Here is a 13,053-nt window from a genome sequence, read left to right as displayed (position 1 = left end):
GGGCATGAGCAAAAGCTGTCTGCAGCTCAGCTCCTGCCCTGCTCTTGTGTTCTTCTGTGCTGTGTTGGGCTGTGGAGCCTGGCTCGCTTTGCTGGCTGTGCTGAGCTTCTTCCTCCCACTCCCAGCTGGGCCCAGTAGAGAAGTGGTGCTGCAGCAAGCAGCATGAAGAGAATCACTGCCCATAGAAGCACCTTCAGTTGTTCTCCTCTACCATAGCTCTTCATCCAAGTGTTTTTATTTCTCCTTTTCTCTTCTGAAAACATTCAGTATCCTCTGGAATTTGTGTAGGCAAAAAGGCACGTGGTGACACTTGACAGGATGGAACCTGCTAGTCCCCATTCTGATTTCTGCTTTATTAGTGTAAATCTGGACTTCACAAGGAGGTTTTCAGCTGATATCTAGCTATTACCATTTTGCTGGTTCTACCTGAGGAAAAATGCAGATGCAAGAAGACTGCAGTAGGATACTTAATTTAAATTGATGTTTTAACCTGGTATTTACTCCTTGAAACTCAAGAATTAGTTAGTACCAAGTTAGTACCAATTGTTCTCTCCACCTGCTCAGGCTCTAATGAGGTAAGGTCTGTAGGACCTGAGGCAGCAGCCCCACTACTTCGTTTTGTCATTGAATATTTTGCTTTCAGCTGATGTCCTTGCAGATAGGATTTCCTCAATGCAGCTATAGAAATAGTTGTAGCTGTACAGAAATGTCCCAGCTTCCAGTGTATGCATCATTTGTATCCAAAACCTAAGACTCTAAAGCAAAAATAGCTTACGTCCAGAGAAATGGCCATGCCAGGACCCATACAGGAGGCAGCTGCCCATTGCTTGTTGAAATCATCTCCTGTTGGATCTGCCATGCAGACTGCTTGCTACTTTCATGTGCTGGGTCTTATTCTGCAAGTTGTTTGTGTGTTAATGTCTTACTGTTGGGTTTATTTACCAATGCTGGGGTAGTTTCCTGGGTAAGCAAGTGAAGAATAACTGAGAAAAAACCCTGATTTTCTAAACTTTTTTTCTCCTTGCAATATGTTGTGTGAAACTGGAGACTATTGTAAAGCATGAATTAAGAAAAGTGATGTTTGTGTTAGTTTTTATTACTGGTCTACAACTAAGAAGACCAAGTATCTCCCACACTTTAATGATTTTCAAATAGCTTTGAAAGCTCCAGAGATGATCGCTGCCATGTTACCAGAGTTTGTTTCGAATACTTAGCCTTTCAGGAGCTTCTGAATTGTGCGTTATTTTGTGTTTTCCTTTGTTTTTAATTCTTACATGATCCCTCTTTTCAGATTTCAAATTATAATCTATTTCCTGATGCATTGCTGACGCGCCGTGAGCCATGTCAGAAGTACTTCCAGGTCAGATCCCCTTTAAAAGATTCTGCTTTGCAAATATATATAAAACTTTCTCATTTTTCTCCTTCTTCCCAGGCCCAACTTTTGCTTTCATTCTGCATTTACAAAAGAAAAAGAGCAAGACCTTTCATTTATTTTTGACAGCACCTTTTTGAATGAACTCTCAGTTTGGCTTTTTAAAGATCATTCGTATAGACTGTATGACATACAAAAAAGCCTTATTTCAGTTAAAGGCAAATCAATCTAGCATTAATGGCTTTTTTTTCCTGTTTTGTAATGGCATTTTCTGTCTCTTTCTTCAGGCTCTGTAAGGCTCATTACGTGATTGAGAAACAGAAATAAAAGCCATTCAAGCAATAGTGTTATTTATATTATTGTTACGCTTAATGAATTGGGACTTCTTCCTGTTAAGCATGTTACACTGGTGAAAGTGTATAGCTGTGCTTCCATACATTGAAAGTATATTTCTAGGACCAATTTCTTATAAGTAGCAAAGTAGAATAATTAATCAATTGCTATGACAGATCCTCAGCCTACCAAGGTGCTGGCTTAAAGCACTTAAATGTTGATAATATCTTTTCTATTCTCAGTTTTGTACCGGAGTGCAGTCTTTTTGTTCTCTAGATGCCCTGTTTTCCTTGCTTATAACTTACTATTGTACATGTGCTCTAGCTGCAATGTGCATCAACACAGTCATGCTTGATCTGCTTGTCCATTTTTGCTTGTGTTTTAGCTTAAAGAAAGTAGTTGGTTACTCAGGCTCTGATGAGAGCTGGTGCTCAGATTGTCTGGGGTGCAATTTGTACATCTATAAAATGGAGTGTAATAAAACCAGGTTAGGGAATTCCAAGAATCCATTAGTCAGGCAGGGAAATGGTGCGCCCACCCTTTGCTTTGCTCCTTCCTTATCATCAGGGTTGAGCCGTAACCTCATTGCACTGGGAGCAGTGACCTCTTCAGTGCTGGCGAGGCTGACATGGTCAGGAGTAAGTGAAGGCAGCGCAAGCCTTCCCAAGTGTTCCTTCTGAGAAGTTTCTTTCCACACCCAGAGATCTTGGCTGAAAAGCCAATGTTATGTGACTGAGAGGAAACTCGTAATGCGCACACTGGCCCTTTTGGATGCTCTCTTACTGATGAAGATGTGAAAAAGAACTCTCTAAAAGAAGAAACTACCAGCAACTTAGGAACAGAAGTGAGCAGCGAGGTAAAATCTGTTTACAGTGCCATATGCTCTGGCAAATGTGGGACTGCAGGACTGCAGCAGGACTGAGCCCTGCTCCTCTCCTAACTCCAGTCAAAGTCAGTGAAGGTGCAGGGGCAGATCTCAGGCAGGGACAAAAGGGTGTTTAACTCAGATACAACTCCAAAATGTCACAGAAAGCCCTAGCTGGGTGCTGCTGCTTGTTCCTGTTGTCTGCCCCGTGTGGCTCATAAGCAGAATGACAGGAGGATGTTGCATTCCCTTGAAATGTTTAAACGTAAAGCTGAGATGGGTGCCCTCTGGGAAAAGTCAGAGCATTGTGGTGCCCTGTTATACTTTGTTGGGTGTTTTGTTAAAAATAAAATAAAATAAAAATAAATTAAAAAAAAAAAAAGGAGAGACAAGCTACCTTTCTTTTTCCTTGTACTGTTCTGTTCTGCAAATTTGACTTTCTTACAGTTATTTAAGCTTTCCCTTGCGTTCAAGTATTTTCCAGCACTTTGCTCAATCCTGGTCTGGTAGCACTTTCTGCTCTTGAGACCAGAGTCCTGACTTTATATTTCATCTTCTCTTTTCTTCTCTGTTGCAGTTTCCTTTCTTTCCACCTTTGTTTCTCTTTGAGAGAGGTTGGTGCTGGCTGTGCCTCTTGTGAAGCCTGGTTTTGTATGCAGTTTTAGGAGAGGATGGGATGTACCTTCTGCATACACCTTCTAGTGCTGCTGGTCTGCACAGGCTTGGAAAGCAAGCTGGTGTCCAGTGAAAGGTTCAATTGCACATTTTTCTGCTTACGACGATCAGCAAGCAGCCCAATTTAGTGTCCAGTTTATAAACATTGCTTGATGACAAAACACATCAGGTGGAGCCTCTGGAGGCTTTGCTCCAGCCATTGAGCCACGTGCCAGTGTTTGTCATAAACCAGCTGGGGAGCTTCATCAAGCAGAAGATAGTACATAGCTGCTTCAGTGTCTCGGTGAGCTTATATTTAGGATATTTTTGATATGTGAAATGCTGGCTGCAGGAGGCTGACGAAAGATAACCTGACTGGCAGATACTTAAACTTTATCTAGGAAGATTATTTTTTAAGTAACTTGTTCAGTGATGGAAAATAGCAGCAAACATTTTGTGCAGCAGATTGCTTGTAGCAGAGGACAAGAATAAATGTGTCTTGTTTCAGATTGTGGCTGTTGTATTTACTGATGGAAAAAACACATCTTTTAGTTTCCTGGAACACAAAATAAAACATCAGCTAGCACAAACCATAGGTACTGTGCAATTCCATCAATGCAGTAGATCGAAATTATTCCGCCTTAAAAATTTGTTCCTTTATTTGATTTCCAGGATATCAGATTAACCGATTCAGGACAAGAATATAAAACAGCCAATCTGCAAGCATAGGCTTGTCCATGCTTTTAGATTAAAACATGCTCTTTGATAAAACTATCTTGGATCAGGGGTGAGCTTTCTACTTGCGCTAGTCTACATAGTTTCAAGGCAAGATGCAGGAAGCCACATGTATTGATGTATTTTAGATATGCTCCTAGAGAATTTCTTTCAGTTTCATGATGGCTGTGTTTTAGAAGTCTTGTGTGGCTAAAACTGAAACTGGCAATAGGATGCTTAACCATTACCTAAGCTGAATAAAGAGCAGGCAATACTGGCAACTGCGTATTCATTTGTTAACATTGTGAAGTGCTCCTTTTCGCTCTGTGTTCATGCTGATGTTCTTTTATAACTCAAATGTTTAATCTCTTGCAAATCTATACAGCAGTCTATTCTGTCGTGTCAGGTGTACAAGGATGCAGCACAGCTCAGCTGGAATGATCTGTCATCAGCTAGCTCAAATGACAATTGTTCATTCCTAGCTAAGCCTCAGACATACTTTTACATGCAGTGTATGCAGTCGGTGATACCTGAGAATTAGGAGCAACAGAAAGGGAGTTTCATGCTGCAGCAGATGGGAGTGATTTATTAATTGGCATCTTACTTGGTCGGCAGGTGTCAAAAACAGTCACTGCTACTGTGTGAGTAAGTTGAGGTGCTCTTAGAGTGTTTGTGCAGATTAGCGGGAGCCACAAAAAGGCAGTAAAGGAACAAATGATGGTTTAAACCAAAAAGAAAAGTATTTCTCCATAGTCTAAAACAAAGTCTAAAGATCTATTTACTGAAGAAACTTTATACTTTCCAAAATGTGAACTGTACCACAGCTGATCAAAATTAGAAACTGGCCTACAAATAGGCAAAGAATGGTTTTATTTAACAGTAGAATATATGTACAGTCTCTTAGGATGTGTGTTGTATCCTTAAGCTTGAAGTTTGAAAGCTGTAGAAATAGTGGGCTAACTTAATCTCTGAGGTGGGCCTCTTTTTTTCTCCTTCTTTAAGCTGATTGAACTAGAGCAGGATATTTTATGGGGGGATCCAAAGCACTCTACCCCACCCTAAACTCAAATACAGTTTTGTGTAATAGAGTGCTGTGTCAAACAAGGTGCACCAATTGTTTCCTCATCTTTCTATCTTCCTTGTCCCTCCTCCATGTCATAAAAGTAGAGAATCATAAAGGCTGGAGAAGTCCTTTGAGATCCTTCAGTCCAACCATCAACCCATCACCACCGTGCCTTCAGACATATAGAATAATTATGGGGTTACTGAGGAATCACTCTATTCAGAGTAGCCCTCCTTGCCATAAAGGATGCAATAAATACCCTCACTAAGAGCCTGAAATGCTCAAACTTTCATTGCCCTTTCCCTTAAAAGGGGAAAAAAAAATAGAAACAACTTCAGGTGTGAGGAGGCAAGGGCTGAGTGGGCAGCCATACTGACAGTACCTGAAGGAGGAGCAACATCTGCACACAATCTCGTGATAAATGTCTCTGATTTTCTGCTTCCTAGTGTTGGGCACCAGAGAAGTTCTTCCTCTCTTGCACCCCTGAGGTAGTGAGTGGGTCGAGAGCGGGCACAGCTCCTGGGCCTTGATGCATTTGCCGAGGGCTGTTCTCCTGTCCTCAGCTTGCTGGGTGTGGAGGAGCTCAGACATGAAAAAGCACCTCACTGATACAGGGTCAAGCCTTCTGCTTGTCTTCTCAGCTTCATGGTGATGATCTCTCTGTATTTCTCTGCCTCTGTTTTTCTCTATTTAATAAGCTAAGCTGTTTTTGTGTTCTCTTACCCACTTAGATTATGGTGATTTTCCTACTATAAAGCCATTATGTAAAGTGCCTCATCCCTTTACCAGAAGCCAAAATACTACATAACACAAGTGTTTCATCTCTGCCTCTCTTGCTTTCCTAGTCGATTCCGGTGTGGACGCACTGGCGGTGTTTATGGCCAGCAGCAGCACGACGGACGTGGTGAATCGCAACGGCCCCGCCACACCACCCAACACCCTCAGCCTGCGTTCCTCTCACAATGAGCTGCTGAACGCTGAGATCCGGCACACCGAGACCAAGAACAGCACTCCTCCCAAATGCAGGAAGAAGTACGCGCTGACTAACATTCAGACGGCCATGGGCCTCTCAGACCCGGCTGCACAGCCCCTTCTGGGGAGCAGCTCTGCCAACATGAAGCTGGTGAAGAATGGAGAAAACCAGCTGAGGAAAGCTGCCGAGCAGGGCCAGCAGGATCCCAACAAGAACCTCAGCACCACAGCTGGCGTCAGTGTGACTTCTGAGAAGTTGGAAGGCAAAGAGCCGATCCCACAGGACTCCTCCAGCTGTGAAATATTGCCCTCACAGCCCAGGAGGACCAAGAGCTTCCTGAATTACTATGCAGACCTGGAGACGTCTGCCAGAGAGCTGGAGCAGAGCTTTGCTGTGATGGAAGATAAATCTGCACAAAGCAACAGCCAGGCTTCCACCATTATTGTCAATGGGGAAGTCCTGCCCCAGAAGCAAAACAAGCAGTCAAGCCCAGAGGATGGCCAAACTGCCACGGTGTCCTCAAGCCCTGAGACTAAGAAGGACCATCCCAAAACGGGGGCCAAAACAGACTGCGCGCTGCACAGGATTCAGAACCTGGCTCCAAGTGATGAGGACTCCAGCTGGACTACACTGTCCCAGGACAGCGCATCGCCGAGTTCTCCTGACGAAACAGGTAGGCAGCAGCAGCTGCTTGTAGCTGCTTAGTGTTGGGAACATGGGGCTGAGCCTTCCCAGCTGGCAGAAGGAAGGAGGAGGGCAGTCCTGCTATGTTTTTATGGGGGTGTGGATTGTGTCCAAACATGGATGCTGCTCAGCCAGCATACAGCTACCTTCTCGTTTGGTCATAGTGCCTTGCAGTTTGGTTTGGAAAAGGCACCAACAGATGCTTTAGGTAGGATCCTAAAAGCTGTGGGACCCAAAGTTTCACTGCAACTCCAAACTACTTCAATAATGGCAGTAATATGCAAACTTCACCACTGCCGGTTTATAATCACCCCAGTGCTCAGTGAGTCTGTCTTATGAGATGTACACAATTGCCTGGAGGTGCTCAACTGTTGCTGTTTGCCTGCAGATGACAAGGAAAATCTTCTCTGGGTATGAAGAGTTGCTTTTGAGCAAATATTCTCAGGTTCGGTAGAGATTTTAGTTTTCTAATTCAAATCTTTGTGAGTCCTCAGTCATTTGATGATATGCTTTTGTTTAAAAGGGAAAGAACATTAATTTGGGTCATTTAACTCATGGGTTTAGGGTTTTTTTTTGTGATGCAGTTTCATGCAGTAATTCAGAAGTTGAAATCATGGCATATTTTGAAAGTCTGGGCTCATTAATTATTTGGACAGTAATGGTGACTGCTGCATGAGCTTCGCTGTGATTTACAACACGTCTTTATTATTTTTAAAACTGCAGAGCTCTCATTTATCCTGGTTAATGGGCTTCATCACTTTGGGGTTTCTTTTAATATCCAAGCCAATCTTTAAAGATACGACTTAGTCAAAATGAGGGGAGGTGGTGTAATTCTTGAGGGTGATGTGGAGCTAAACAAACTTATCTGAAGTTGTTTGTATTTAAAGTGATTTCATTATTACTGTATAGGAGCTATGTACTATTTGGAGGCTACAGTGATCCAATTCATCACTTCCTTACCATGCCTTCCTTACCTAGCATTTGTGACAGTGTCCTTTGGGTGTGACTGTAACAACAGTGAGCTTGAATTTTAGTGTGGCAGTTCAGTCCCTACTGCTGTGTGGCATAAGGATCTTTCGATCCTTTTTGATGCGTAACAAACCTTTGCTACTATAGAATTTTTTGTATAGCCATCTCTTCCTGTGAAAACTGAATGCATTTTCAGTTCACTGAGATTGTTGTTAATGTTATTTCTCAAGATATATGATGTGCATGCCGTCACTGATAACATTTTCTGAAGAAAATATCAGGTTTTAGATAATGGTGCCGAGTTTGTTAGCTCTGTCTGTGCACTTGCTCAAGACTTGACAATGGGAAAACGTGGACAGAAAATTTATGTTCAGTGAAAATTAAATTAGCATAATTCCAAGTAACTTAATTAAATAAGGGTCACCCAGGATGAGCTGGTACAAGTTTTGTCTCTTTTAATTAACGTGCTTAATTTCTTCCTTCCAAGCTGTATGTTACCAGTGTGACATCTGAGTTCTTTTGGCACTCGGAAAAGAGGATTTTCTGAGCTGTTTAGGGTCTTTCAGTTGCACTTGGGCTTCATAGGATGGGTAACACCGGGCTCCTCACCACCACTGTGCCTGGGTGGAAGGAGAGCATCATGTATGGTCTTCAGTCCTTGTGCTTCAGCAGCCAAAGGGAGAACAGCATCCAGGATAAAAAAAAACTGCAAAAACAGACAGCTTTAGTTATATGGCTTCTGGGAAGGAAAAAAAAAGATAGAGTTTCAAGAACAGTTAATCCATTAAACAGTACAGTGCAGCAGATGCGTGGAGAATTATTAATGTTCAGTCCAGAGATGGTGTTTAGCACTCTAGCATACATAGGAGTATGATAGAAATACCATTTACCTCACAGCACACAGCTGAAAATTGCAATATGCTGCTTTCAAGTCTTTTAAATTGCTTTATCTTCCCCTTCCCACTGCTAACACAACTCATTATTCAGATCCTGGATAACTGTGTGATAGAGGGTTTGCTTGCTTTGTTTTTGGAAGGATGTTACTCAAAGACCCTGAAGAATTGATTCTTAAGCTTTGTGTGCTCTAGGAACACGTTACTGTTCAGACAAAATGCAAGATGGGAAACTTCTTATTTGTGATCTAATGGAAAGGTGCTTTTGAAAGACTGGAGTCTTTTTCTGAGTGGGGAGTAAAAAATGAGGCAACCAATAGCAAGGAGTTCCCATAGCAAGGAGGAAGGCTCTTGGTGGATGGATTTATATCCCTAGATGAGGATATCAATCAAAGAGAGGAGTCAAAAGGCAATTCTCCTCCTTTCAGGCAGCACTGCTGCTGAATGCGATTGCCTTTGAGCAAGTGCTCGCCTGCTGCTGCTCTCTCAACAAATCCAGGATGTCAGTTTAATGGCTGGTTACAAATAAACAAGTTCAGCTCAGCGCAGAAATGGCAGCAATGAGACAGGCCCTTGGGGAGGGAGAGTTGGGATCTTGCAAATGGAGCCTGTGAGTGTGGATAGAACAGCCCTCTAATACAATAAAAACTGCAGCAAATCAGGAACTAGTCAGGAAGATTTATACCAAGGGTGAGTTCTGCCCCTGATTTTAACCCGCATCTTGGACAAAATTAAAATGAATGTCTTTTAAAAGCTTCAGTTCTCCTTTGCAGTACCTATCTGATGGAGACAACAAGGATGTTATTTACTACAGAACATGTTTTCTGTGTTCCTGACCGTAGAAAATGATTTATGGTAATAGAAATACAGTCAATTACGCTGTGGCTAAGCACGAGTCCTTTAATACTGGGGACAAAGTATACTATCATTTGAACAATTGTAGGATTCCAAGTAAACATCTGACTTTAAGGAATAGGAGGTTTTAGTTCATACCCGCTATGCATCCTAATAGCCCACAAATTTAATAGCGGGCTGCCCTTGTTTTGTTTTGATCCTGCCTGTTGCTGATAGCCACATATCGAGAACAACGCAAGTTTATAGTCTCAGACCTGACCATTTGCTGACTGCTTGCAAAATAATAAAGGTGACTGTTGCTGCATATCAGTATTGATGCATGTTTATTGATAGGAGGTGCATGTTTATATGTTTATATTCCTCTGAGCTGTTCCTGTGAGAGGATTTTGGGGAAGAGAAGCCAAGTCAGTTTAAGAGAAAAAAATACCTTAAGTGCCACGTGGTTATTTATACAGTGTTCAAAGTAATGACCAGCATCCAGGGTCTACTGGTAGAGGGTAAACTGAACTTGAGAGGTGATTTCCTGCTGCTGCTGGTGGCACAGAAGCCACTTGCTTCTCTTGGATGTTGAGGTCAGCCTTCCCTTCTCAGTGCAGTAGCTGAATCCTTGGCTTCAGTGCTCAAGTAAGCACTGGCTTGAAACCCGAAGTTTCTGTGGTAAAACAGGTGATGAGCACCCTTTTGAATTTGGACAGCTAATAAAAATAGATGTATAACTTGAGTTAATGTGGCATGAACTATTGCTCGTGTAGCTAGAGCTTAAGGTGGGACAACACAGGAAAGTGAATGCTGGCATTGCACTGCCTGGGAAGTGAAAGCTATAGAATAGTCTGCAAGATCTTCAGAGCACTAAAAGTAGCACAGTGTCTCTGCAGTGTAGTTTACATTGTTTTGTAATGTTGAGGAAGAGTTTAACATGCTTTTCAAACGGGGCTCATTGTGTATTTCAACAATACAGAAGACTGTTCTAAGTGTCTATAGGGAAAACTTGAGTTTCAGAAAAGGTGAACTGCTTAATGTCTCATACTTTACCTGATAAACTATGTTTGGAAGCTTTTCAAGCTTCTGTTGTTTCAGGAATGCAAAAGTGTAATTCCAGAACCTGTTTGTCCTCCTACGGTATGAATGCATCTTCTTGATGAAGCTCTACTGTGCCTAGGGTTGTGTTTCTTTTCCAGGTCTCCTCTGAGACCATGGAAAGGGCTGGGTTTCAGGCAGACACATGACCAAGCAAAGAGGACGGGGAAAACAAACTAAGGAAGGGAAATCAGAAAAGGTAATGGGAAAAGTCAGGATCCTTATGGCCCTTTCAGAGGGATGTTAAGAAAGATGCACAGAAGAAAATCTACCAGTATCTAGGAGCAGACTAACAGTTCCTTCTTGGGAGGAAAAAGTTTTCAATTTGTAAAGTTGTGAAAGTGGTCACAAATTATGACCAAAATTGATCCAGCAAATCTCTGTCTCAGCACTTTTTAATGGTGCATAGAACTCAAGCCAAGTTTTAATCTACTTGATTGATGCTTTAGAAATGAGTGTAAAAATCTATAGGGGAGGGAGGGGAAGCCTGTTGTTACCTTTGGAAGGACTCAGCCTGTGGACTGCTGTTCCTTAGGGCAAGCTGAATGTTTGAGTGTAGGTGGCAGCAGAAACAGGTGGGCTGCTTGTGTTCTGCATGCTGACCAGGCACACCAGATCTGGCTAGATGTTTGTTTGTCTTCTGTGATACAGCAGATGTGATAGAGGAATAGTACTGCCATGCAGCAGTAGTGATTCACGTTCAGAAGTGCTGCAGTGCAGGGGGCAGGTATAATTTTGTGAGTCTCCCAACTCGGAAGCAATTCCTGCCTCATTGTGTTTACCTCTCGCACAGCTCGGCTTGAAGTGACTGAAATTTAAGTCAGCTTTAACTAATGATGGGGGGTTGGCTGAATTAATCCTCTGAGTCGTAACTGTGCTACTGCAACCTGTGGCATTAAATTCACAGAAACCTACAGCATGTGCCACAAACTGGGCTAGCTGGTGCTGCAGGTAGCCTTGGGTTTGGTGCTGCTGTTGCAGAATGAGGTGGGCAGATTAAGACCAGGAGAGGATTTGTATGATGGGACTTGGTATGCTGCAGAGAACTTGCTTCAAACTCAGCCCTTGCTTAAAATAGGTAATTGTTCCCTGCCCTAAGGGACATGAAGCCTTTTTCACACAGTCCCATGAAAGTGCAAACATTTGCAATTAAGACTCAATTGTTTGATAGCAAGATGTGTGAAGCCCTTGGGTGTTCAACATTAGGCTGTAAATGTCCAGTACCAGGCTGCCACAGAACTCAAGCTAATGACATTAAATAGGCTTCCTGTACTATCTGAGATCTGGATTTCCAAACCCTAGCAGAGTATCTCCTTCTTTTTGCATGGTAGATTTATCCTTGCTACTTCAGAGATGAGAAATCCTCAAGCTGCAGGGGATAACAGCCCCACATCTCAGGCATGTATTTTTGCTGACTGCTTTCTGACTCTGGGGCATTTGGAACTTAAATCCGTATATGATATTATGTTACTGGGATTGTTTTTAACCACTATTTATTATGTTGTTAGTGTGATGCCTATATCGTTTCATATCCTGGACTAATTTATTACTCAATATATAGTACACAGTCGCAGAATTATTCAAGAAATGATCTTAATGAAACTACCTTTCTCTAATCAGTGTCATAATTTAACTAAACTCTTCCTATTTTCTCAGTAGCTTTTCAGTTGACATTGTACAGGGATGAATTTAAAAATTAAACTCTTATTCAATTATTAATTCAGATATGGTTGCAGGACACTAATATAGGTACAGTAGCGCTGTCACTACACTGAAGTAAGCACTGTAAATCTCTGGAGCTCATTTGCTTCTTCTTTGTGTATAGGTGAGCATTGCAGGTTAAGGTGCTCTAAATTTAAGGCTACAGCTGCTTTCGTGTTTTAGAAATGGATTTTGCCCTTTCTGTGAACCTGAGAAGTTTTCAGTAAGGAACAAAAGAGCCCTTCTCTCTTCCCCTTCTCAAAATAAACGCACAACTCAGATTGCCCTAATTTGTTTTTAAAGTAGAATATATTCCCACTCAGACTTTAATTCAATTTTATCTTTACTCGGCAAGAAAGTCAGTTGCCCTGGTCATTTTGGCTGATACGATTCTTGGCTTTGCTTAAATTATTGATTATAGCAAGGGGAGGGACTTTCTGATGAGAGCAGTGCTCTCGCTAATAGAAGCTTTTCACTAAATCAATTTCTACCACTGCTGCAGTGCACCTTTAGGGAGTTGGAGGTTATCAGCCTTAAGAGGAATTTTGTCCTCAACGAGTGGATCTTTGCCATACGTTTTTCTAAACCTTTTCACATTCATACAGGCAACTAAGGAAAAAAACAAAACAAAACAACAAACCCACCATAAATTTATGACTAGGGTTGGTTTGCAGGGTGAGGGGCTGTTCTGGTCCAAAGTTGAGCTGATTAAATCTTGATGTGATTGATATCTGAGTGCTTGTGGGCTGAAAGTACTGTTTCAAAAGCTTGTCTCCTGAGCAGAGTTGGTCAGAAAATACATCACTGTCTTGCGAGCTGGAATCAATTCAGTAGAGAGTACCCTGAATGCACACACTGCTGCAGTTCCTTTGTAGCAGACTATTGCAGGTTTTCCTGGCT

At 42.1% G+C, this 13,053-nt stretch overlaps 1 protein-coding gene across 23 annotated transcripts in view; it reads left to right on the top strand.

The window, feature by feature from the left end:
- Positions 1-13,053, top strand: part of APBB2 (amyloid beta precursor protein binding family B member 2) — a 159,773-nt gene that overhangs the window by 71,749 nt on the left and 74,971 nt on the right. For 19 of the 23 annotated variants that reach the window (XM_072336661.1, XM_072336654.1, XM_072336657.1 and 16 more), the window contains one exon: positions 5,847-6,647. In XM_072336661.1, the coding sequence (XP_072192762.1) occupies positions 5,847-6,647 (801 nt within the window). Of the gene's footprint in view, positions 1-1,291; positions 1,361-5,846; positions 6,648-13,053 lie in introns of all 23 variants that reach the window. The other 4 variants (XM_072336671.1, XM_072336667.1, XM_072336670.1 and 1 more) reach the window with 1 other exon arrangement.

This window comes from Excalfactoria chinensis, chromosome 4 (assembly GCF_039878825.1).
Source record: "Excalfactoria chinensis isolate bCotChi1 chromosome 4, bCotChi1.hap2, whole genome shotgun sequence".
Classification (NCBI taxonomy): domain Eukaryota; kingdom Metazoa; phylum Chordata; class Aves; order Galliformes; family Phasianidae; genus Excalfactoria; species Excalfactoria chinensis.
This window is presented reverse-complemented; position numbering and strand designations above follow the sequence as displayed.